Here is a 24,969-nt window from a genome sequence, read left to right as displayed (position 1 = left end):
ATGTACAATTAGATATGTATTTCTTATTTTGGTGTACATGTGAAAGTACCAAAAAAAATATTTACAATTTACAACTTACAAATTACAATTATTTTTACCTTCTTTTCCTGTGACGGTTTTCCGTGTATGGCCATGAACAGGTGGCCCATCAGCTTTATAAAATTAAATATTTTAATTAATATCTGTAAAAATATTTATTTGTAATTGGGTAAATCAGCTGAAACAGAACGACTTGATTCTAACAAAAGCATTACGCAATGCTTGAGCACTCAACTCCTTGAGCTAAAGTCTGATAGACCTAGTAGTCTAAGCCAAAAAATCTCTCTGAATATAACAGTATTTCCCAACCGGTGGTTCACTGAACATAAATAGGCCTCAAGAGGCTTAAGAGGGTCCGGCAACACATATTCTTGGGATGATTTATTGTTATAACTATTTTATACTAATGTGTTGGTTGGTGTCACCTGGAACAACTGGTGTCTCTTTGAAGCAACCTAATTTTCAAATGGTTTTTGCCTCAACTTTGGAATGGTAGTGGACTATAGATGGTTCAATTTTTGACTTGGTTGTCCGTAAACATCTATGATATATAGTTTATATTCAATAGTCTCCGAGATATCAAAAGTTACTCGAAATGGGCGGATGGCTTGGGTCTTTTCTAGCATAAAAGGATATTTGTATGGCGTGCTCCCAAAATAGCCAAATCCCTATTTTTGGAAGATATTTACTGTTAACCTCATGTAAATTATAGGTTAAAATTAAAATATTTTCTAACAGTAAATAGCAGGATAAAATGATACATATTTTTGCGATGACAAATAAATCGAGTTCGTTGAGCTGTACAATGTGATTGCGGCCGACCTAAGGTGGCTTACGTTTGAATATCTTTTCTATGATATGAAAACTTTCGGCCGACACAATGAAAATATTTTTTCAGATCGGACACTTTTTTTTTTAGCCTAGCTTCCCAATCTACGAATGGGGCAGTGTGCGTTGGAGGAGGAATTAGAACATATTATTTTTTCAGTGGCACAAGTTTTTCGTTCTCTGGTTTCTCGTTTTGTTCAAGTATTGATTTATTTTTTCAAGGGCCGTCCGTATCTCAGGTGGTTGAGGCGCAGATCTTAGCAACCTGAGAACTGCGGGCGACGTCGGTTCCCTTTAGGTCCTTGCAAGAACGGTCATTACGCTTTTTAAGGTATTCACACACAGTAAAGAATGTAGTAATTTCTTTAAGAATTCATTACAAATCCTCGCGAAATGGCTAAGACAACCGAGGAATACTCCCCCTCGTTTACACTCTGAAAGGTAAAGTAATGGCCCAGGAAAGAGAGAGAGAAACTATATCATATTATTCATATCCAAAAGAGTAATAAGATAATCTGACGACTAATTTGTGCTTTTATACATTGTCTCCTAAGAAGGCGAATCGGGGCTTGAAAAGGTCATCGGCAGTAAAGTAAAAACTCAAACGGTAAAATTGTTCTTACTACCCTCTAAAATTGCATGTTTAAGAGCCTCCTGTAGATATTTTAATCAAGAAAGTGTCAACTTAGATAGAGGATATTAATGATATTAAAAATGGCCTTGGAGTGAATGAGTAATGTATACATTATCTAAAAGATTTGGTATCTTTCCAAATGACGGTTTAAACGCTATTCCCTACTTCATTGAATTATTGAAAACTTGATCTATTTTAATCCTTAAGGTATTCTGGCAACGCTGTAAATTTTCTTTTTCTTTATATGAATAATTGAAAAAGAGAAGTAATATGTCAGTGAGTTAACAGGCATAGGTTAAGTTTTCTCTTTTTGCTCTCTGTTTTGGGATATGACCTCTTTGATCCAGGAATGTAAACCTTATCAATATGTAGCCCTGGCGAAATAAACATAAGTAATAATTATAAGTAATGTAAATAGTCCAAGAAATGCGCCTTATTTGTAATGATAGTTTTGTGCGTTGTAATTATGTAAGTATTATATTTTTGTTGACTGTTAGCGTGATTGTTTACATTTTGATTTTTGAAAGAGAAGTTCAGGCTGATTATGAATACAAGTCATTTAGGCAGGGAGTTATTTTGCCTGACTTTCTTAAAACTCCTCCAAATAAAGTAGTTAATTTCACGTTTGACATGGAATGTTCCTTACATAATGTAGATAAGAGGTTTTTAAGTTTTTCTATTGACTCATCACAAATTTATAAAGGCCTCAGGAATCCCTCTCTAAGGTAAGATATGTACTAATATAGATATTATTTTGCCATAAAATTTTGAAAAGATTTAGTTTCCAATGATTCATTACAGGGAGAAAAGGTTGGTTCACCCCATTTCACATTTGAAGGGCGGCTACTTAAGAGTTGGCGGAACAGCTGCTGATATGCTAGTATTCACTCCTGTATTTGGTGCTTGGCCAGACAGAGAGCTTCCATTAGACGGTGGACATTGTTCTTTTAATGTAAAAAAGTGTGTTAAACCACCAAAGCATAAGAAATTTTCCATGTCTGGTAAATTGCTGTTTTGTTGAATTGATTGATACTGTCAATTATTTTAAGGATTTTTGATCATAACGGAGATGGGACCAATGGTGATGGCTAGAAGGTGACACTTTGTACCATGCATAATCATTTTCGTTGCTAGCTTTTTAGTTATATCCCATAATAAACTTTCCCATTTCATTTTAATTTATTTTTTAACTAAACATAGTTTTGGTCACGACATGCTTTTATGCATAATTTTTCATAATCAGTGATTATTTTATAATTTTCATAGTTATGATCATATTACTGTGATACTATTTTATAATGTCTGTTAAATTTTAGTAGTTGTAACTTAATAATTAAAGTTGTAAAGCTTTGTGTATGTGGTGATATAAGCTATGTATGGTATTTTTAGACCTAAAGATGACAATATTAACTCTGCATTAATATTTAATTTGTTTGGGAGATGGCAATGCATCAATTAATTTCATTAATTAATATTTTTTTAAAAATTTTAATGGTAACTTAATTCACTCATTTTTAAATATTAGACATTATTCTTATTCCTTATAATTTAAATTTATTGTGATAGAATATTTAATGTTATTGAAATTGCTTAAGGTCATTCTGTTAATCATTTATTCTAGAGGAAAACATTTGTTCTTATTTATTTTTAAGGCATAATACTTCCAGCTTCATTTTTTTTTTTTTTTATTTTGGTTGACATTTCATCGTTTGTTCAGTTCATCTAGAAATTATTACATTAGAAGTAGTTAAATGTAGAACTATTTCATCTTCTTCCAAACAGAAAATTAATTTTTCAACTGACATGGTTAAATCAACTAAATATTGGTTACATTTTCCATCATCTCATGGAAGGCTTTCTCTATGAATAAATTACTTTTAAATTTTTTATAACTATATTAATATATTTTGTGTTGGTAATAATCGCTATATAAATTGAGAAAAGTCAATTATTTGTCACATTTGTATTTATTTACTTTAATTACTTAATTGGTATCTTATAGCCTTATTACCTAAGGGATTTGTCCCGATTACAAAATATTATATTATCAGCAGAAATCTATGTTGTTGCAACTATAATATTTAGACCCAAAGGTTAAATAATGAACATTTTTTAAATTTCCTGCATCCTCAGTTATCTTACAAAATGATCAAGTGCAAAGTAGATTTCATATATTCTCTATCTGCAATTTAGGTCCAAATGCAATCTAGGTGGCTGTTGTCCTACAACCTACAATATAGGTGGAACTGTTGACAAATTGATATTGTTGAAATCAGTTAGTACACAAAAGAAACTTGTTTCTACATGAAATGATGAATCTAAACTGCTCGTTGAAGCAGGATGAAAGAATAATTATTTTTATTTATGTATCTTAAGTAAAAACAATTTACCCCAAGTATACTTGAAGAAGTTTGTCGGGAGGTGCGGTCAGCAAAGAACAACATAAATAAACAAAACCATATTTATTTATTTTATGCCGACGTTTCGACCTGAGTTCCAGGTCTTCATCAGGGGTTGTGTCGCAGAGGAGGGAAAGATTAGTACTGAGATCAGTACTAATCTTTCCCTCCTCTGCGACACAACCCCTGATGAAGACCTGAAACTCAGGTCGAAACATCGGCATAAAATAAATAAATATGGTTTTGTTTATTTATGTTGTTCTTTGCTGACCGCACCCCCCGACAAACTTCTTCAAGCATTAATCTACGGTCAACTATCTACACCTCAATACCCCAAGTATAAATATGTCAGTGGTCATATCATTGATTGAGCATGTTTTTATTAGATGATTATGTTTTCTTTGATTTATATAGTCCAGTTTCATACCTGTTTGGATAAAGATTTCATAGATATATGTCTTAAAGAATAATGATACATTGGAAAAGCATAATGTTTTCTACCTCATTTCAAAACTTTCCGAAATCAAAACTCAAACCATGAATATCCATTGTGTTGTCCTTTACTTTAACACCCCTATTGATAATTGTGCATTTTGTTTTCTGCCCTTTTTAATAAATCTATGTCTTTTTTATGATGCGTTATGATATACAATGCATTTGATAAATGTAAACATTCAGACTGAAAGCCTTGTATCTGGTTCTGTATACGCTTGAATTCCCTCATGCTAGCTATTAATTATTTAATTATTGGTCCTTGAAATTTTAAACTGTTTAATAGCCTTGCTATACAAAGCTGATTTACTGTTATGCTAATAAGTATATAATCAAGTTGAAATGATCTTACTGCTATTATTAAAGAGATATTTATTGGAAAATTTAAATGTTATTTGTGTGAATTACTATATTTGTTAATAATTATTAGTGATGTTGTTATAATTTTTGTTGCAGCGGCCGACTGGAACGAAATAAATAATTTTGCTATAACTACAGGTTTGAAATTATTATTCGATTTTAATGTTCTTTTAAGAGAAAATGGAAATTGGAATTCATCGAATGGAGAACTATTATTGGATTTTTCGTTTGCATATCATTATGAAATAGACTGGCAACTTGGAAATGGTATGTAAAAAACTCATATTAATGTTCTCGTTTATTCTCTTTGTCAATCATTGTTTTGTTAATATCTGCTATTTCCAATTTTAAAACATTTTTACCTTTGTCTTATTAACTAGCATTTTATTTTATTGTTCTGACTTGTTTATGAAGTCATAAAAATATTTAACTAATTGGTTACTACTCAATGCGCATAAATATGCATATTTGCTTTCATAACCTTCATAAGATATTCCTGGTTGGTAATCACATAATTTTTGTCTAATAAAGCATGGATTTCAAATAAAATTTTGTTTTTACTTTCATTTAACGATATACAAAATATATTGTAAGGGAAAATATTATGATCATGCAAAATTTTGAATCCAAGTTTTCAACAGAAACATGTTTCCCTAGTACAAATTATCAAGTTTTGCAAAATTATTAATTTTTTTTACTGCAGTTTAATGTTGAGTTTTTCATTCTTACTTTTTTCTTGTAGAATTTTGGTGTTTAAAATATTTTTATATTTAGAAGTTAATATTGTTTACAAATTAAGAATAATATATAAAAATTGTTTTCCATTGTTGGGGCCTGTGTTTCACAACTAAATGTATTCCTGTAATTTATTACCTTTTTATTTCTAAATCAACCATTTTGTTTGTTTTTTTAGAGCCTAATGCTTTTAAACATGTCTTTGGAATGGAAATTGATCCTAAAACTCTTGCTAATGATTTCAACTCTTTGAAAAAATTATTGCAGAAGTATAGTCTTTATAATTCCTCACTGGTGATAGGACCAGATATAACTAACCCACATCATTTGAAGAAGCCACCAGAGGAGTTTCTTCTTGAATTTCTAACAGCAGAGCCTAATGTAGATGCAATATCTTGGCACCAGTGAGTAAATATATTTTTGATAATATAACTAATTATTGAAAGCGAATGTTTTGACCCGCGTTGCAAGTCCTTCGTCAGGACTTTTATCTGTGCAATGGACAGAGAACAGTATTAAATTTGAAAAAGAAAAAAAATACAATATTTTTGTAAACTATTGGAGTACACTAAATAATGAATCTGGGAAAATTAAAGGGAAGTTTCCTTAGTGGGATATTATAAGTTCTTATTCATATAGTCCATGGTTTTTAGTAAATAGTAGCTAAATAAACCGGGCCTGACATAGATAGCCTATGTAAAAGGACCTCAGTGTTCTGAGGTCTGTACCCCAGGTAGTCCCAGAAATTTTCTTCATCAAGGTAGTTCTTGTCATTCCCTTTCAAATAGACTGCTCGATGTGAGGTTTTCAGACGAGTCTTGGGTCGAGCTGAATGCCAAAGTAAGTGAGGCATCCATCTTTAGCCAGATTTGTTTGATTAAATTTGAGATCAAGAGGATCCAGTATATTTGTGGGAAGGTTAAAGATCGAGTAGTTAAGCATAGTTATGAATGATAGGTTAGCATAGGGTGGATGTTTGCCCAAAGTTATTCTTCACCTTGAAACTAAGTTATAGGAAATGAGATTTCTCATTCCAAAATAACATTTTGGAATAACAAAATGTTGGATTGGAGTAACAAAATAACATTTAACGTTGGCTCAATAAAATAGTATAATTATTTAGTATTTGAGTTTTTTTTTACCGCACCCGGACCATATTCCATTCAAAATAACATTTATTTGTGGCCATGGTATACATATACTTCATTAGTGCCAATAATTTTAATAATAACTAGTACTGAAATGGTCAACTATCTTCCTATCATTATGAAGACACTTTAAGTTTTTGATAACCTTCCTGCTTCCTTCAATCCACTATTCCGTTCTCTCACTCTATCCCCCTTTCTGCGAGGTGACAGTTCTTGATGCGAGGGTCTCTTCAACCCTTTTAACATTAACCTCTAACCTTTCTATTCTCTCCTTCCCTAACCCCACCCTCATATTTTAATTTCATTAGTGCCAATAATAAGTACTTTTTGGATAATTGTTTAATTATAATTTTTCACTGTTATTTCAGCTATAATACTGGCCCAGAAGCTACTTTAGAAGATTTTTTAAATGTAAAAACATATGATGATTTCTTAGAAAGTTATAAGGTTGTAGAAGCAGCTATTAAAAAATCAAAAATTTCTCCAAAACCAGTTTGGCTGAGTAAGTTTTACAATTACAACATAATTTATAATTGATGTACTGATTTTATTTTTCTGTTCTTCACAAGCATTACAAAAGAAAAAATAATATTAATAAAAGTTAAATTAAAATATTAGATTGCAGGAAGATTGTCCGGGTGGCGGTCAATAAACATATCAAAATAGTAGAAGAAAATTATTTATTCTTCCACTATTTTGATACCTTTATTGACTGCCACCCAGACTATCTTCCTACCATCTACTTCATAAGGTCAACTATCTTCTTCCAATATAAAGTATTAGATAGTAAAAGTTAAAAATGTCATTCAGTAAACTTTACAAAATCAATTTTCTTTGTTTTATTGATTTATTCAGTAAATTATATAAAAAATTAAATTAGTGATTGAGTAGAGAGAGAAATTTTATATATGTAAGTATATTATTTTTTATGAATATTGTTTTGTAGCTGAAACTGGTTCTTCTTATGGAGGTGGTGCAAAGAATTTATCGAACAGATTTGTAGGGAGTTTATTGTGGACAGACAAGCTTGGATTGGCAGCAAAAGCTGGTATTTCAGTTGTTGTGAGGCAATCTTTATATAGAGGGGAATACAGCTTACTTGATTCACTTTCATTAAAACCTAATCCAGTAAGAATTTTTTTTAATAAACTTTTGAATTTTTTAATGTTATATTACATTTTACTTTTGGTAAAATTTATCATGGTCTGAGTTAGAGTGTTAAGAAGCTCAGAGCTATACTTTGGAATTTTTGGAAGTTTGGAAATTCATTATAGCTGAAAAATGTTTTTATGCAGTTAATATACTGGTGAGGAGAAGATAGTCGGTAGTGCGGTCAGCAAAAATACCCAAATAAACAAAACTTATCTATTTGTGCCAACGTTTCGACCTGAATTTTAGGCCTTCATCTGGGCTGAAAACAACAAAATGAGTTAACACCTCAATTCAGAGACAAAAAGTTGTAAAGAAAATAATAATAACCAAGCTTGGAAAATTACATAGCAATAAATTGGATAGATAGTTGTAAATTGATACCAATAGAAGACAAAAAAATAATGTTGTAGAGATAAGAATTATACAAACTAAATGATAACAAAAAAAAAAAAAAATTAAAAAGCCAGTGTTCAAGTAAATATAGAAATAAACATAGTGATAGGTGCAGAAGAAAATTTAAATGATGAATAATAGAATAAACTTAAAAAATGTAATTAATGTTTAAAAATAATGAAAAACAATATATATGATACAATGAGGAAGGAAGAAAACCAGATATATGTTACAATAGATTAAAGCTACACAGTAGTATAGATGAGTAGAAATTAATAAGCTAAAGAAATATACTGTGTCTAGAAACGTGAACAAGGAAGGAGCAAGGAGAAAGAGATATGTGAGAGTGTGGGGGAAAAAAAAGAAATATTAAAAACAGAGAACTTTAACTCAACGAAGATTCCATTTAAATTGCGAGTAAAAAAAAAATCCTCTTTTTTTCTGAATTAAAGTTATCTTGTTGTATTTTTTTTTTCAGCTCTGATGATGGTCTAAAATCCTGGTCAAAATGTTGGCACTAATAAATAAGTTTCATTTATTTGTTTCTTTTTTGATAATTTGACCTCTATCTCCTCCTTCATAAGAACTTTTTAATTATGAATTTCATTTTAATTTACATCAAAAATGTAATATCCTTTGGATAGAACAAAATTCCATTTATTTAGACCTATATTTTTATTTACTTTTCAGGATTATTGGGTTTCAGTATTATACAAAAAAATGGTGAAAGAGACTGTTCTAAATTTAACTGTTCTCAGCACACCATATGATGGAACATTGAGAGCATATGCACATTGTTCGGTAAAAGACGATGTAGTGATTTTTGGAGTGAATTTATCAAATCTATTTCAAGGTTTCTATGTCCCCTTGAATAAAACTGGGAATTTATATTCTCTTTATTCTGACGATCTTCAGTCAAGGTAACATCAACTTTAATTTCTCAATTTGTTTCATCATATGTTCGGCACTTTTTATAAATTTTAAAAATATACAGTTGCCTTAAGGTAAGAAATTTAGAACTAAAAACAGAATGGTTCTTATTCCATGTAACCTTCTAAAGTCCCATATGTTCTAGAAGAGAAAAAACCATTATGTTTTTAGTTCTTAATTTTTTATCTAAATAGTGTGAATATGATTAGTATTTTCGTTTATTGTTATATTAGTTCAAAATTTTACTTATTTTCTTTTATCCTTATGTTTTCATGTAAACAGTTTAATTATTTTCATATTATTTATCTTTCAGTGCATATACATATAGAGATTTTATTATTAATGATTTATTTATTATTATTATTTAATTATGGTATGAATGTAATCATTTATCACTATTATTTATTGACCAAGATTGTGAGAGATTGTAATACTTATTAATAGATAAATAAATCTTCATTAACAATTTTTGATTGTAGGCAATTGTAGATTATAAAAATTCAATTTCTCCATTCAAATACTTATTAGGAGTATTAGTATCTAATTAAAATAATAAATATAAGAAGATGGTCAGGGTTGTGGTCAAAAAAGAATTAATTGTTTTTAGCTATTTAATGTCCGATGTTTCGCCCCACTTTGCAGGGCTGTTCAAAGTGATGATTGATAGGTTAAACAGAACAAATGGTCTATTTAACCTATCGCTTTGAACAACCCTGATGAAGCCCTGCAAAGTAGGGCGAAACATCGGACATTAAATAGCTAAAAACTATTTATTCTTTTTTGACCGCAACCCTGACCATCTTCTTATATTTAAAGTTATACGGTCAACTATGTATATATATATTAAAATAATGTTTTATGACTTTCTATTTTTCTTAAACAATATTTCTTTGCAAAGCACAGGATTATTCAAAAAGATTGAACTGATGTCAAAGGTTTTTAAAAATAAGTAAATCTACAAATGGTATTGTATTCTAATCATATTGAATGTTTGTTTGCTTTCCTATGAAGTGTTAAAGTGCTTGCTTCTTTAGTCCTCAAATATATTGAAGAGATGGGAAAAATGTTCTTCAAATCCTTCATTGTATTATTAAATATTCATTATATTAGTTTTCACAATAGACTTGCTTTCTTTACTTCTATTTTTCACTTCAAAGATTACAAAAAAAAAAAATCTGTCCATTATTTGGTTGGAAAAGGGAAAAGGCTAGTTAGGTGCGGACTGTATTATGTTCTCCTTAATTGCTGTCCCCGTTTTCGTCTACTTCATCTTTTTATTTTCCTTACCACCTATGTAATTGGGTCAAATTGTTGATGTATAGTTTTCAGTTGATTTATAGATTTCAGATCCTCCAGAGTTTGAAAAAAGCATTTTTGGCTATTTTTCTGTCTGTCTGTGCATGATTTTCTCTTAACTGATGTTTATACTTCTATTTTTGTTTTGCAAGGTTGTATGTGCACCATAACGGATGATTTGTGCACAATTGTAAGCAAACATGTTTTTCTATACAACATAGTGACTAACATTTTTGATTAAACTTAAAGTCTTGTTCTTAACAAGTTGACTTTCCAATACTAGATAGATAACTCATAGTTTAGGTGAGCCCTTATTTTAAAGCCCTTTAAATTTTTATTCATAGAATAAATCTGTATAAATAATGTTGAAAAAAAAAGTTATGAAGAAAGAAAATTTCATTTGGGCACAGATCACAAAGTATATTTTTTTAATGGTAAATTATATCTGTAATCATAAGAAACATAATTAAATTATCTAAAAAAATAAAGATCGTCCAAATCGGTAGAGACCCATCAAAGCTATATCTCATTAAACTTTGTAACCAAGTTTTCTAAGAGTATTCTACACATATTCCCATGTTAACTTGTTCACCGTCTCAAAGACTATTAAACTTTCATTTTAAGGATAATTAAATAGTCTACTATGCTAAACTTTAACAAAAAAATCTCAATTTTACTCCCTTTTGACTTGCTTCCCCACCATTACCATCTTCTAAATGACACCAACATTAGGCTAATTACAGTCAACATATTTTGTATTGGGCTTAGTGTCCAAATATTATTTAATTATTTCTAAGCGAAGGTAGATTAATGCTGTATTGCTAGTTTTCTTTTTGTAAACTCTTGTATACAAGAGTACAGTGTACTCAAGTTCTTTTTCTAATACCTTATGACCTTGAATCTCATTTATTATTTTTGAATAATTCTTATAAATTAATGATTAAAAAATAACTGGAATTTAAAATATCTTTTTTTTTTTTTTAGGTCTGTAATGCTAAATGGTTATGAATTATTTTTGGATAGTGAATATCGCCTTCCAGTTTTGAAACCAGTGAAGATCTCTCTGAGCAATGCTGTACCGATTCCACCATATTCAATTTTTTTTATTCAGGTTGAAATATTTCATCCAGCTTGTTATTCTTTTTAAGAAGATTTTCCTAGTCATTTTACGTTAATTGTAAAATTTCTTTTTTACTTGTAAAAAAAAATAGTTTTGTGATAGTATATATTTTTCTAAATTTTGCCAATAAAATGTTTGAAATTTTACGAATACATATCAAAGAAGAACAAAAAATACATGGAAAGAGGAATCTTCATTTATTTGATAAATAACTTGATTAACTAGTGTAGTTGTTACCGTCTGTGCAGCATTGAATATTAAAGATTTAAACTATGAATCCTCGAAGAATGGATGGTTTTCTCCTGGGATTGTTAAAAAAATCTCACTCTTAGTTTAGTACTATGGTATGAAACTTTTCATATAATTTGTTGACTAATTAGGTAAAATCATAATTTATTTTATGACTGATTTTTTTTCATTTTATGACAGGTATTTTATTTCTATTGACATTTTACCTGCAGTTTTCATATTGTGGTATTTACCTAGAAGATTTAATTTGTATCCATTTCTCTTTGATCTAGACTTAAGAATTCCTTGGATGGGTTCATCCATAGGTATTCGTATATGTAGGTTATAATATGTTCTTCCTTTTTGAACTTTATGTGAAAAAAAAAAATTGATAATTGAAACGTTTATTTTTAATAGAAGTTAAATTTTTTATATATTATTATGAATTAAATTATATTTATCTCATTTTCCTTCTTCCTTAAAATCAAATTGATTTAAATGAAATAAAATAATGTTTTTATACTCTTTTACATCTGTAAAAAGTCTGTCAGTTGTCTTGTATAATTTTACACAAGTTATTTTGTAATCTGTTGCATAAATATAGCATTGATATGCTATATGTATCTATAAATTATAACATTACTTTTTTGTTTACTTGTCTGTCCACTCATGAATGACCAAAATTTTATGTCTTCTTACATTATCTTATATACTTAAAATTAATACTATTCTGGGATATTTCATGTATAAAATACCAATATTTATTCTCATGTTATAGTAAAATCTTAACTAAAAAAGAAAAACTGTTCACTTTTTAGTAATCTGTTGATTATTATTCTTTGTATCATCAGTGAATATTGTGAATATAATTTCAGCTCATTCTTTTTTCTTATTCTTAGAATTCTCGTTTGTTTTAATAAATGATTTCCTCTGAAATTTCATTTCAGCAACTTGTTTCCAACTCTAAAATTTCCCAGTAATCCTGGGATCCAGGTTTGAATCAAGCTATGGCAGATAATTATTTATTCTTTCACTATAATGAGTCAACCCATAGTTCAGGAGACCTCCTGGTGCACACCCAGTCTCCATAAAACCCTTAATTGGAGAAAGCCTGGCGGTTGTGTGTGATCTTAAACAGATCACCTCCTTATATAACTGTTGTTCCTAACAGTACTTTCTCTCAAAGTGAGTACCCTTCATACTGTTATCCCTCATGGATTCTACCTGTGCACAATATACTGTATTTAACTCACATGTCATCACTAATAACAATGTTTTTTTTCTTGTTTGATATAAATATTAAAACTTTTTTTTTTGACCTGGATATTAAGTACTGAAATTGACTACATAAGACTAAATCTATTCTGTTTGAAAATATAAATAAATGCTGTCATTTAATACTCAGGGAATGTAGTCTTTTACTAATTTCAACATGTTACATTCCATTTTTTACAGTTAGAACGTAGTCTTGATAGTCTGTGATTTTAGTAAGTACATTTTTCATATCCTTTGGTATGATTTATCATTTCAAACTTGGATACTTTATCTCAATATTATTTACTTTGATCTTACATCTAATTAAAAAATACTCAAATAATATTAAAGTACAAATTTTAAGTAAGCATTTTGTGAATAAAAATTATATAATGACCAATGTTTAATAATTTTTTATTCATATATTTCTTTATTCAAAACATTTATTATTATTTTATTCATTTAGTCTTATTTTTCTATTTAAAGTAAACAAAAAAAGTTAATATTGAGCATTGGATTATTATATTTCAGTACTTATTCATCAATTTTTGAATAACATTACATGAGTGTGAGAAACATATCCCTCTAAAAAAAGGGTGTCTGTATACACACTACTTGTAAGAAGTGACCATTTAAGAAAACATAATAATTATTTATATCCAAGCGGATTTATAAAATGAAGATGGAATAATATCTTAATAAAATCTAATGATACAATCCAAAATTTCAAACTTCATGAATGTAAATTATTTGACAGACGATTTCATTTAATAAAGAATATACTTCTTAAGTATGGAACATGGGTTGAGACAGAACGAAATTTGTTGTCTAAATTTAAAACAGATTTACTGAAACCCTTTAGAAATTTAGACTCTGACTCATTGATAAGAGATGGGGATAATTGTTTACTTTTGGTTTATTTTATTTTGTAGTTTCTTTTGTTTTCTTGGCATTTAATTTTTAATTATTATTACTATCACCTTTCAGTTTTTCTAAAACATTATGTAATACTGTTTCTATCAATCATTTAGTATGCCTTTAAGGCATGAAGAGATCTGTATATATGGATTCCATTTTTGTAGGTTCTACATCATGAATTTCCTATTTAAAATATAAACATTTAATCTTTTATTCTTTATAAACTTTGATTGTGAACCTTCTTTTTTAGATTTAAGTAAAGTTTCCATGAAAATTGTTACTAGTAAATTCAATTATCTATTATTTATGTCCATGTTGAACTTCATATTTTGCATTACTTTCCATTTGAAATTTTTGGTTGTTATATTTCACTTTATTCTCAGGTATCTTCTACATTTAATATGTTTTTAATTAGGTTATCTTGTGATAGCCCAGAGTTTATATTTTTTTTTATGAAAACATCAGACATTCTAATTGCTATATGCTTTATATTTAAATCCTTTTCGAAAGGAAAAGATAGATGTACAATAACTTCCAGTGACTCTGGACTAAAATACAATTGTGTACTGAATTAGTCTTGATTGTGATCAACCTAATATAGATTTATGATTAATTTTGCCACTTATGATAGATATATAACGCACAAAATAAATTTAATTTTAATGTATATGCTGCAAAGAAACTCATAACTTGCCTTTAGTTTACAAGTACACTACTAGTCCGATTAGTTAAAACAAGTAAATGTTCCCAAACTATTTCATTTGCACATTGAACTATATTTAAGTTTTAATTCTTACTTATTATTAAAAATATGGTTGTAAAATACTCCAACAGTCCTAGAGATCTGAAGATTTTTTTTTTTAATATTTTCATTTTAACCTCTTTGCACCTTTTGTTTTTTCATTGTTGTTGTCAAGTTTTGTATATTTCAAAATTAATTTTGAAATGTTGTTTATTCCATTGCTATTTTTTTTTTCACTTTATGAAGTTTCATCTTAGTAGCCATGATGGTAACATTACTATTATCTATGTATTTTTAGATTTAACAACTCTTTCTTTTTTAAATATAATGGTTTAATTCTGTTGAAACGTAGTAGTAGATAACTACTAAAACTTTAGTGATACATGCAGCAAAATGTTGTATTCCTTGGTATTATGGATTAGTTAATTTATTATTAGTAGCTAACCGAATGTAGAAGTTTGGCAGTATTGTCTGTAATAAGAACTTAGGGGAAAAAAGTTTGTGTTTGTTAACTATTTGTATTAATGAATTTTATTTTTCAATAGAATAAATACAATGTCATTATCGAGCATTGTCTTAAATTGTTAGAAGAATTAATTTATTGTATCTTGAAAAGTTTTAAGGAAATGTCTAAAAAAGATCTGAAATTACGTTGCATTTTTTAAATATGTTTCATAAAATTACTTATCCTAAGGACACATCTTGATATAGTTTTCGAACCATAATAATCTTCAAACCAACCATTTTTTAAATATGATTATTGTTATCTGTTTATGGACTGTTTATGTTTTTGTATTTGTTTGAGAATACAACTTTTGTATGGGATTAGGGGTTAAGATTTTAAAATCTATTACGTTATCAAAAAAATTTATTTTTTCAAATTATACTTAAGATATATATCTAATTTTTATTATAATTTAAATAATTAAGAAATTAAAAAAAAAATTATGTTGCTCATGGATACTACAAAGCCTAGTTTAAATTGTAATGTAAACTAACTCGATTAACAGCTTCCATAGTTAAGAAGTGAACATCATTTAACAATCAAATTTTGTTTTTCATTATATTTAAACTAGTTAATCCTTCAATCCAGAAATATGACTGAGCACATCTTCAAGGTAACTAGGCAATTATATTATCTTTAATATATGTATCTTTTTAGAAATCTCTATTGTGTTGTTGTTTATTATGTCTTATCACAAATTGTATTTTATGTTAAAAATTTATTGATTCCTTAAAAATTAAAAAAAAAATTGTATTGATTTTTTTCCCTAAAATTTTATGGCATTTAAAGCAATGCATAGATGTACTTATTTTAGTTACCAAACTTTGTTATTTTACATTTTTGTTTCTAAGTATGCTCTAATTATTGTAATGTAAAGAAAATCCTTTCAGAAAGGTTAACTTTATATTTTTAATAGATATTTTTTCAATGATTTATCTTTTGTTTCATTTATACTCCTCATATATTTATTACTATACATTTTTTAGGTTAAAAAACTTCCTAAGATGAGTATAAACTATTTTATATTTTTCTTTATTGTTGTAAACGTTTCAGGACAATTGTCCCATATTCATGTACCTTTATAATCCTAAAAATAAAAATCATAATAATTTATATAATATAATTGATTTTAATCAACAATTCTCATCCATGTCATATATGTGTATTTGTAATTCTTGTAATTATATTTATCCTATACTTTTCATACTTTCAATTTCAATATTGAAATCATGTCATCCATATAGCATTGTTCAGAGAGAATAATGTGCCAATAGTGAAGGATAATGAATTAAACAATGCAGAGTGGAACAATTTTCAACCATGTTATATGGATGACATGATCTCAATATTGAAATTGAAAGTATGACAAGTATGGGGTAAATATAATTATAAGAATTATAAATTATTATTTTTAGGAATATAAAGGTGCATGAATATGGGACAATTGTCCTGAAACATTGTACAACAATAAAGAAAAATATAAAATAGTTTATATTCATCTTTAGAAGTTTTTTAACCTGAAAAATTGATAGTAATTAATTTCTAAAACTTCCTAAAAAGAAAATCCAGAATAATATTCATTTATATATTTCTGCTACTTTTTTGATTGCCATCCGGACTATCTTCCAATTAAGATTTTTTTATTTTTTTTTCACCCTGAGCATCATTAAGGAGCATGGGTTCTTTATCCAGGAGGTTCAATGGGAGTTCATTTAAACAGGGTCCAAAAAGAAAAATTTTCAGAACTTTTTGAGATCGCTTTCTGATCCGTTTTTGGCTGAGGGGCTACATTTTGACTCTTGTTAGCTTCAAAAGAGAGTAGCCAAACAAAAAATATATAGATAATTACCTTTGCTTCAATTTAGTATTTTGATATTATTTGACTGTACAAGCTACAAGAAAAATACAAAAAAAATTTAGCATTTTATTTTATACTTCCCAATAAAATATGAGGTGGAAAAGATACAATTCATAAAAAACCATGAAGTTTTCTGAACTCCAAAACATTCCAGGTATAATTCCAGAAACTAAATTGAGGTGGCAGAACTCAAATTCCTGTTTAGCACCCCCCAAAACATCAATAATGTTCAATTAAAATGAGGTTTAATTAACTAGAAATTAAGTATCTACACGAATAGGGAAACCTTCAGTCATCAGGAATGAAATATGACTGACCCAATGTACCTTTTGTATCTATAAATTCGAAGTATTTATTCTGCAAGCATCTTTTGATTCATCTGATGCCATGATATGAGTAGATGAACTCTATGTGGTCAACTTATAAATCTCTCCTCTCCCTACTGTTACATTAAATTACATCAATAATTTTTAATAATAGAATGGGATATCTTAATTCTTAGTAATTATTTATCTGTTAATTGTCCTATAATTATTGATTCATATTCATAAGCAAAGTTAGTCAAAAATTTAGATTTTACTAAATTAGGTATGTAATCAGAGTAATGATTTTTTAAAATAATAATGGAACAGTGATAAAATTGCTTAAATTGAACGTGTTTCAGATAAAGGTGAGGTTACATTGTTTCACATTGATGGGTTTGTAAATGTTTAAAGCTCTTAGACATGCAAATGCCATTTGGTCTTCTTTAGTTTCACTTGCAATGCTCACCCTTCTTTTCCTGTTACTACAAAAAAGTATGTTTTATTTATTAATATATGTACTTTTTTTTTAATAACCAGGTTTTGGCTTCTGTGCCATCCTCCAGTACTTAAAACATATTTCAGATCATGTCAATTTTATTAAATTTAATTGACATTATCTGAAGTATATCTGGAATTGGAGTAGGTATCTGAGGATGGCATGCATCTAGATATAAATGTGGTTTTTATCTTGGTGAAATGTCACAGTCTACATGTTTATGTCTAGTCTATATGTTTTTATTTATACTCCAAGGTTTATATCAATATTTCTTCATCTAAAATTCTGTTATACCAGAAACATGCTTTTTGTTTTCTATCTATAAAAATTATAACACATAAAAACTAAATAATGGTTTATTATTTAAAACAATTAATATACAGTGTATCCACTCATGTGATTTCCCTTACATCTTTAGGAGCAGTTCAGTACAAAAAATTGTTTAATGTATCATTTTTCATTAATATTTGTCAGATTTAGACGGTATTTTTTTTTTTTTTTGTTTGCTTGTCTAGTTTTTTTAGTTGCTAGTCTAGACTATTTGATTGTCTTTCAAATGACCACCTGTATTGTTCCAAAAAGATACATAATTACTGAGTCACTTGAAAAACTAATAAAAAGTTTACAGGTTTCCATGGTAACCTTCACAAATTTGGGGGTTTCAAATTATTTTGAAATTATTTGACATACCTCACAGTTGTGGAAAGTGCAATTCACTGTTATTGGTTCTCCCATTAAACAATATTTGTTGGTGGTTGACCTAATCTTACAGATGTTATTTCAACTGGGAAAAAGTGAGTTTTTACTGGTTGTTGTTATTTTGTTTTAAATTATCCAACAAAATATATTTTGGCTACGTCAATACCAACGAAAGTTAGTGTACAAATTGTAGTTTTTCAAAAGTAGGTATGTTTCTTGAATTTTTTTTTTTTTATATTTTTACAAACACTTCCAATTTAATACCAGAAAAATTAGTTTTCGCACATTTTTGATAGACCTGGAAAAAATGAGTTTTCTTGAGTGTTAAAAGTTTAAAGAGTTAAAAGTGTATATAATGAAGCTACTTCTCTGTAAGCTATTGAGACTATGGAGCCTTCTTAGAAGATGTAACAAAAATAAGTTGAGAGCAATAATTAAATTAACTACTATGAATCTGAATAACATTTTATTCATAGGAAGAAGTGATTTTGATGATTGGAAAATTAAGATTTATATTTTCAAAATTCAAAATATTATCAAAATTAGAAACAATGTATTCCATTGAATTCAGCATCCTGAATAAAATAGGAATCCATGCAAATTACAGAAGATTTAAACAATCTACAGATTTTTGTACAAAAATGCTAGTTTCTCACAACTATGCGCTACTTCCTCAATCAAAGGTCCCCGAAATGAGTAATTTCACAACCCAAAAGGATAACTGATTAGTACAAAATTTTATTTTTTGGGGGGAAAATTTTAAATGTATGAGCACTGAAGGCTAAAAGAGAGCTGTTCGAAGAATATACAACAACCATCTGAAGAAACAGATTGCCTTCATTACCGAACTAAATGACATAATATAGTTCCCTATCTATTTGCAGCTCTTTGAATAATAAACTGGATAATATCTAGAAAATTCTAAAGTAAGTATTATATTATATTATATCTAATATAATTTATATTATATATACATGTTGTTATGTAATAATGTTTTATGATCTCTCAGATAACCTCGATACTGCGTGTTCATACATAATCTCAGTGTTGGGAATGTAGTTAGAAAGAGCGCCGTTATTTCGCCTTTACCACAATTATTATTATTAACTTGTTTAAATGCATATAAGAATGTTATACTTTGTAAGTTATTGTATATATTATCAATATATAAGTCCCAAACACTTTAAGAATACTGCTTGGAATTCCCTTTTCACTTAATTTCCTGCAGTTGGGAGGGCATTCATCAAAAATGTGGGCTATTGTTATACTTTTTTTTTACAATATTGGTATCCTGGTGGTTATTATTTTTTTTTTAAATCCAGTTACTCTGGGTCAATCTTGCATGCTCAATTTTAAGCTGGCTGAGATATAAGTCTCCACTGCTACTTTAGGACTGCCTTTTTATATTTATAAGCTTGGTTGCGTAACTCCTATTCCATGATTCTTCTTCCTCCTTGTGTATGTTTAATTTAAAAGGATGTAGAAAATCTATTGATGACGATGACGGACATGACAAGAAAAGCAATGGTTTTTTTGGAAGCCCTATCCCCATTTCAAAATCATATTGTATTTTGCCTCCTTTTGCTCAAAAAATGTTATCATACTGCTACTTAAAGTTTTAATTTCGTCCAATCAATCCCTTAGGTTTGTTGAATTTTACAGGTTTATTGACAATGGCTATTACTTGTGAAGACGTAAAGGGGAAAGGATCAGGATCAGTATTCAGTGTGGAAGAATTGAAGTCCCTTTCTCTTCTTGACGAGGATGGTATCAAAGAATGCATAATTATTTTAGGAAAAGAGCCACTTACTAAGGAGCAATCCTCAACGGTGTGGTCAGCATTGATAGATGTAAATAATAATACAATCCAAGTTTACTCTTCATCTTGGAAATAAGACATTTTTATCAAATTTTGTGGTAATAGTTTACTTCAGCTCTCCCCAAAAAAAGGCGGGAACAATTACATCTTGACCAGACTGTACGTCGATAACTATGTAGGTTAGTTTATAATATTAACTGCCTTTTAAGAGGGAAAATTTCTTTCTCTTCACGCTTACCTCTTTCTCGCTTTAGTTAAAGTTTAATTTATAAATATAGACATTAAATACTACGACCGCTGTTACTCTTCTGATCCTTGTATTTTTTCCCATATGAAACTCTACTGTCAGACAATCTTCAGTATTAGATATTTAATATTAGAATGCATTTTACTAAATAGCAATATTACAGATATTACAAAATAAAAATATTAGATATTATATATTTAAAACAATCATTGGAATCTACAACCAGAAACTCTACAAATGAAGCATTTATTTTATATTTACTTAATAGGTATATTTATATATACCTATATTAATAGGTATATTATATTTACTTAATATTTTAATGTTTTAATTTTACAAAAAAAAAGAACTTATATACACATTAACATATATTGTATATGCAAACGTCCATTCCCTCTAGAGAGAAAAATTCCCTGTTGAGTGGGCGGGTAATTCATGTTTAAAAGGTTTGTAAAGTCTGGTCAAGAAGTAATTGTTCCCGTCTTTTTTGGGGGGAGCTGAGGTAAACTATTACACCAATTTTGTTTTCAGATTTACAAATCTGTTGATGATATCCCCCAAGATAGCTTACAACATTTGGGTTGGATCGCGAATGGAATACGACAGGAGCACTTCTACAACCTCTCGCTCACAGAAGTGGACACGATAGCCGCCTTTGGCAAGCTCAGCTGGCTCAATCAGGAACAGGTGATCAATTTGGTCTTGGCAAGGATGAAGGAATAAATATCTTACTGTACCGAACTATTATATATTTAATAGCTGCAGAACTTGAATGCCGCTGTATTTGAACAATGGAGTAGTAAGGAGATTGAAGATCTTTCCAGCTACGATCTAATGAATTTACGACAAATCCTTTGTGCGTTCAATGAGTCCGAAATTTTGAAGATTCATCCAGATGCCTATAAGTAAGAATTTAAAATAAAATTTAATTTAATCTCCCTCAATTCAAACAGTATACTCAAATAATTCTTGTGAAATCCCATTAATTATTAACATCATAATTTTTCATTAGTTGGCTATCAGTTAATTTCATTTCCTCGCCGACGGGATGCCTCCGGTGGGCATGCACCTGCTTAGTCAATTTTTTCTCCATAAAAAAGGAGCTAGAAGCAAATATTAAACATTCAAAATTTTAAAAAAAATCTAGTGCATATGCGTATCACACAACTTTCACTTAACACTTTACTTTGGATTTTTAACCATTTCTCGTTTTAAATCCGACAACTTTTATTGTCGCTAAAATTGACAGATGTTAGATATTTCAAATAAACCAAAGTAAAGATACTTTATTTTTTTATCATATTACTTTATTTTTTGTTTGTATATACTTGTTATTATACCTTTTATTTTTATTTATTTTTGTTCATTTTGGTATATTTTTTTCACTTATATTTACATAATTTTTAACCCCACCTTAGTTTATTCCTTTGTATCTAATTATCCAACAATATCAACATATTTTTAGTTGTTTTGTATCTTTTTGAGCCTTGCAAAGGTGGGCGAAACGTCGGCAAATGCAACTCTGACCATTTCCATATTTTGAAACACACGGTTAATCATTTATACACATAAAAGTACTTAAGAGGAAATCATTATCCGATTGTTATTTCTGCTATTGTCACGCACCATCGCCCTTGGAATGGGTGGGCGACCCTAAAAGAAGTATCAAAATAAGCAGGTTTTTACACGAGGATATAAGGGCAGAACAGAAATCTAACCTCATAGTTGTTATTTCTTAGGGTTTTAAGGCATAAAACCCAAAAGTCCTCAACGCCCAAACTAGCTATTGCACCTCCTAGTAACGGTGCAGAGATAGGACATGCTAGAGGTACAGTTAGTGAAAGTATAATATATACTTTCCGACAGGTAACTTATTACATTATTTTATTTTACTAGAGACGCAGCTCAAGAGTTGGCCACATTGACAAACTGTACAAAAGAAGTCATTGCAGGTCTCGCGGAATTGGCAACAAGTCCGCTTGCCTTTGGAAATCCGAAAAATTGGACGTCACTTCATGTAAGTAATTTTATGTAGAGAGAGAGAGAGAAATTAAATATTATCTTTTGAACAGTGGACCAATTTTGTTAGTTTCCCTTTCTTTTGTATGGTTCAGGCCCCTAATTGACTGGGAGCCTAATCAAACATCCTAAAAAACCTATTTTTCTATAGACTGTATCGCCAAAACGACTCTAAAGATTTTGATAAAACTTGTCGAAAAAGATAGACTTAAGTCCGTTTCATGTATTGCATAAGTCCCCAGAAAAAGTCGGGAAAAATTGGTCATAACTTCTTCATAAGCCGTCCATTTCATAATTCTGATAGATTAAGTGGTAAAAAAAAAAATAATAGAATAAAGTTAATACTTTTCTAAAAAAAAAAAAATTATTTGATAAATTAACACAGCCAGTAACGCTAAAAACAGTTATTAATTGCAATAAAACTGTAAAAATCAAATTAGAAACAAATATTATAATATGGATTTTTTGTAAGTAAAATTAAAGATTTATCAACTGTTTACCAAATTCAGACTTTAGTTTATAGCAATGCCACCTATGAGCGAGCTGAAAAACCAACACCTTCATCGCTTCCCTCCAGAGAGCACTACCCACGGTTGTAAAAATGTATAATGTTGATTTATTGATTGAATTTTAGTAATTTAATGTTCTACTGTATAATCCATGTAAATATTATCGTAATTGTAAATATATTATTTCAATAAACATAAACAAAATAATATAATGATTCACAGTAAAGTAATATCTTGTAGGTCACCCCTCTTACCAGCCTTAGCATTCTTAGCAGGGTACCAGTTAATTCAGTACTTCCTTGAAAATGCCTATTAGACACATTTAGTCCTCACCTCCGGACTTAAAATAGCTCCTTTGAATGGATAGCTCATATATGATATTAAACATAGCAGGTAACCTTAAAATACCAAAGGTAGTAAAAGGTAAGAAACAACACGAATTACTTTTCTTTTCACAGTAATGCACTTACTAATTCACTTTGTATTTCTGTTTAGGGTTCTGTCGAGGGTTCGAAAAAAAAAAAAAAAAAGACACATTTAGATTAATATATTCTTCCACTATTTTTATGATGTATCTAATGGATATTTATTCCTCTTTAAATCCTTGGTCACCACCTCTATCCTATACCTTTAATTCCTTTTGTTGAAACTAGGGCTAGTACCCCTAGGACTTGCAATCCCCTTCATGACTGCAAGCTGGTGAAGTTTTCATCCTAAAAGGATATGTACCTAGCTCATTCCCTAGGGAGTAAAGTTAATAACATCCTTTTGAGGGCTAGTTCCTGTAAGACTCATCTTGTCAATTTATCTATTAACCTATATGAACATGCATTGTAGAGGCCTTCTGGTTTATCTCATATCTCAAACTGGAGTCAGAACTAATTAATCGTTTATAACACTATAATTTATTATTATTTCATATTCTTTAATAAAAGCAGTGTCATCTGTACCTCATGAGCTCACTAGGCCTAGACCTAGGACCCTACATTCCAGAGGGCCCTCTGACTCTTTTATCAAGAATTTTCATCAATTTTTAATCAAGAATTAACGATTATTAATTTAGAGGAGTATGATTACTTCAAGAAATATTACTGTTGATAAACTGCTGTGATGTTGATAGATACTGAGGTACTTAAATGAATAAATTTGAAGTAGTAATGGAATGGTATGGTATTGTTTATCAAAAATCAAGAAAATTACCTCTTGTAAACGTTAATTTTTTTTTAATGTTTCTTACTTTTTAGATATTAAATTAATTAATGATTTTATGAAGTGTGTTGTTTATAACTCAAAGCTGTTCAAAAAATAATTCAAAGGGCTCCATCTCTAATCTGGAGATTCCCATATTTTTAAGTACTCTAGGCTCTCACTTGGTTAAATACCCCTTTGAATAGAAGTATTTAGCAAGTAAATTATCAATTACTGTATTTCATGTTATCGTCAACAGAGTAGGTCAAAATAAAAGAATGCTTAATACAAGCCACAAAGATGTACATCCTTAATTTTTATTATAGATCTTTTCTTACTGAAGTAAACTTTTGTGACATAATTATTGTTTTCAGATTGCCACAATAGGTTGCATCATGGGTGGGCTCCCTTCCGTTAAAGTCATTCCTCCTTCTGCCATGGAAGGTTTAACTAAAAGTACTCTTGCATGTTTACCACCCAGTGTTCTCCAGGTAATCTAATTAAGACAACTTTTTTATTATTTATATTATTATTTTTCATGTCTAAATTAGATTGTATTGTAGATTCTCAAGTTGTTGATGCATTTTTCAATTCCACTTCTTTTATTTTGACCTTTTAATCTTGATTTGAGGCACTCGGTTTCAAACCATGCTATC

The 24,969-nt window shown here is 29.1% G+C and overlaps 2 protein-coding genes across 3 annotated transcripts; both read left to right on the top strand.

Annotated features, from left to right (window-relative positions):
• The first annotated feature begins 1,680 nt into the window (after positions 1 to 1,680).
• Positions 1,681 to 16,104, top strand: LOC106688101 (heparanase). Of its 2 annotated transcripts, XR_010842787.1 has the most exons (9): positions 1,681 to 2,226; positions 2,303 to 2,502; positions 4,849 to 5,019; positions 5,666 to 5,891; positions 7,004 to 7,137; positions 7,582 to 7,763; positions 8,871 to 9,100; positions 11,391 to 11,870; positions 11,956 to 16,104. XR_010842787.1 is itself a non-coding variant. In XM_024363242.2 (8 exons), exons 1-8 carry the CDS (start codon positions 1,928 to 1,930, stop codon positions 11,551 to 11,553), a joined length of 1,605 nt encoding a protein of 534 aa, XP_024219010.1. In that variant the 5' UTR covers positions 1,681 to 1,927; the 3' UTR covers positions 11,554 to 16,104. The 2 variants fall into 2 exon arrangements, 1 of the variants encoding a protein (XP_024219010.1); XM_024363242.2 differs by having other exon boundaries at positions 11,391 to 16,104.
• LOC112211470 (otoancorin) lies at positions 11,429 to 24,251 on the top strand. Its single transcript, XM_067045073.1, has 7 exons — positions 11,429 to 11,517; positions 17,696 to 17,828; positions 20,194 to 20,381; positions 21,129 to 21,284; positions 21,357 to 21,502; positions 22,494 to 22,614; positions 23,366 to 24,251. The coding sequence occupies exons 2-7, from the start codon at positions 17,738 to 17,740 to the stop codon at positions 23,426 to 23,428; spliced, it is 765 nt and encodes a 254-aa protein (XP_066901174.1). The 5' UTR covers positions 11,429 to 11,517; positions 17,696 to 17,737; the 3' UTR covers positions 23,429 to 24,251.
• Positions 24,252 to 24,969: the final 718 nt, after the last annotated feature.

Source organism: Halyomorpha halys, unplaced genomic scaffold (genome assembly GCF_000696795.3).
Source record: "Halyomorpha halys isolate HHAL.00 unplaced genomic scaffold, Hhal_1.1 Scaffold1052.1, whole genome shotgun sequence".
Lineage (NCBI taxonomy): Eukaryota > Metazoa > Arthropoda > Insecta > Hemiptera > Pentatomidae > Halyomorpha > Halyomorpha halys.
The sequence above is the reverse complement of the archived record's forward strand: the minus strand, read 5'-3'. Positions and strand labels throughout refer to the sequence as shown.

Bases quoted from the DNA above. Each gene is read 5' to 3' on its own strand.
- LOC106688101 (XM_024363242.2), top strand. From the start codon at position 1,928: ATGCGCCTTATTTGTAATGATAGTTTTGTGCGTTGTAATTATGTAAGT. The intron at 5,892-7,003 runs GTGAGTAAATAT...CTGTTATTTCAG, and splicing joins GATGCAATATCTTGGCACCA to CTATAATACTGGCCCAGAAG. The intron at 7,138-7,581 runs GTAAGTTTTACA...ATTGTTTTGTAG, and splicing joins TCCAAAACCAGTTTGGCTGA to CTGAAACTGGTTCTTCTTAT.
- LOC112211470 (XM_067045073.1), top strand. From the start codon at position 17,738: ATGTTTAAAGCTCTTAGACATGCAAATGCCATTTGGTCTTCTTTAGTT. The intron at 21,285-21,356 runs GTGATCAATTTG...TATATTTAATAG, and splicing joins GCTGGCTCAATCAGGAACAG to CTGCAGAACTTGAATGCCGC. The intron at 21,503-22,493 runs GTAAGAATTTAA...TTATTTTACTAG, and splicing joins ATTCATCCAGATGCCTATAA to AGACGCAGCTCAAGAGTTGG.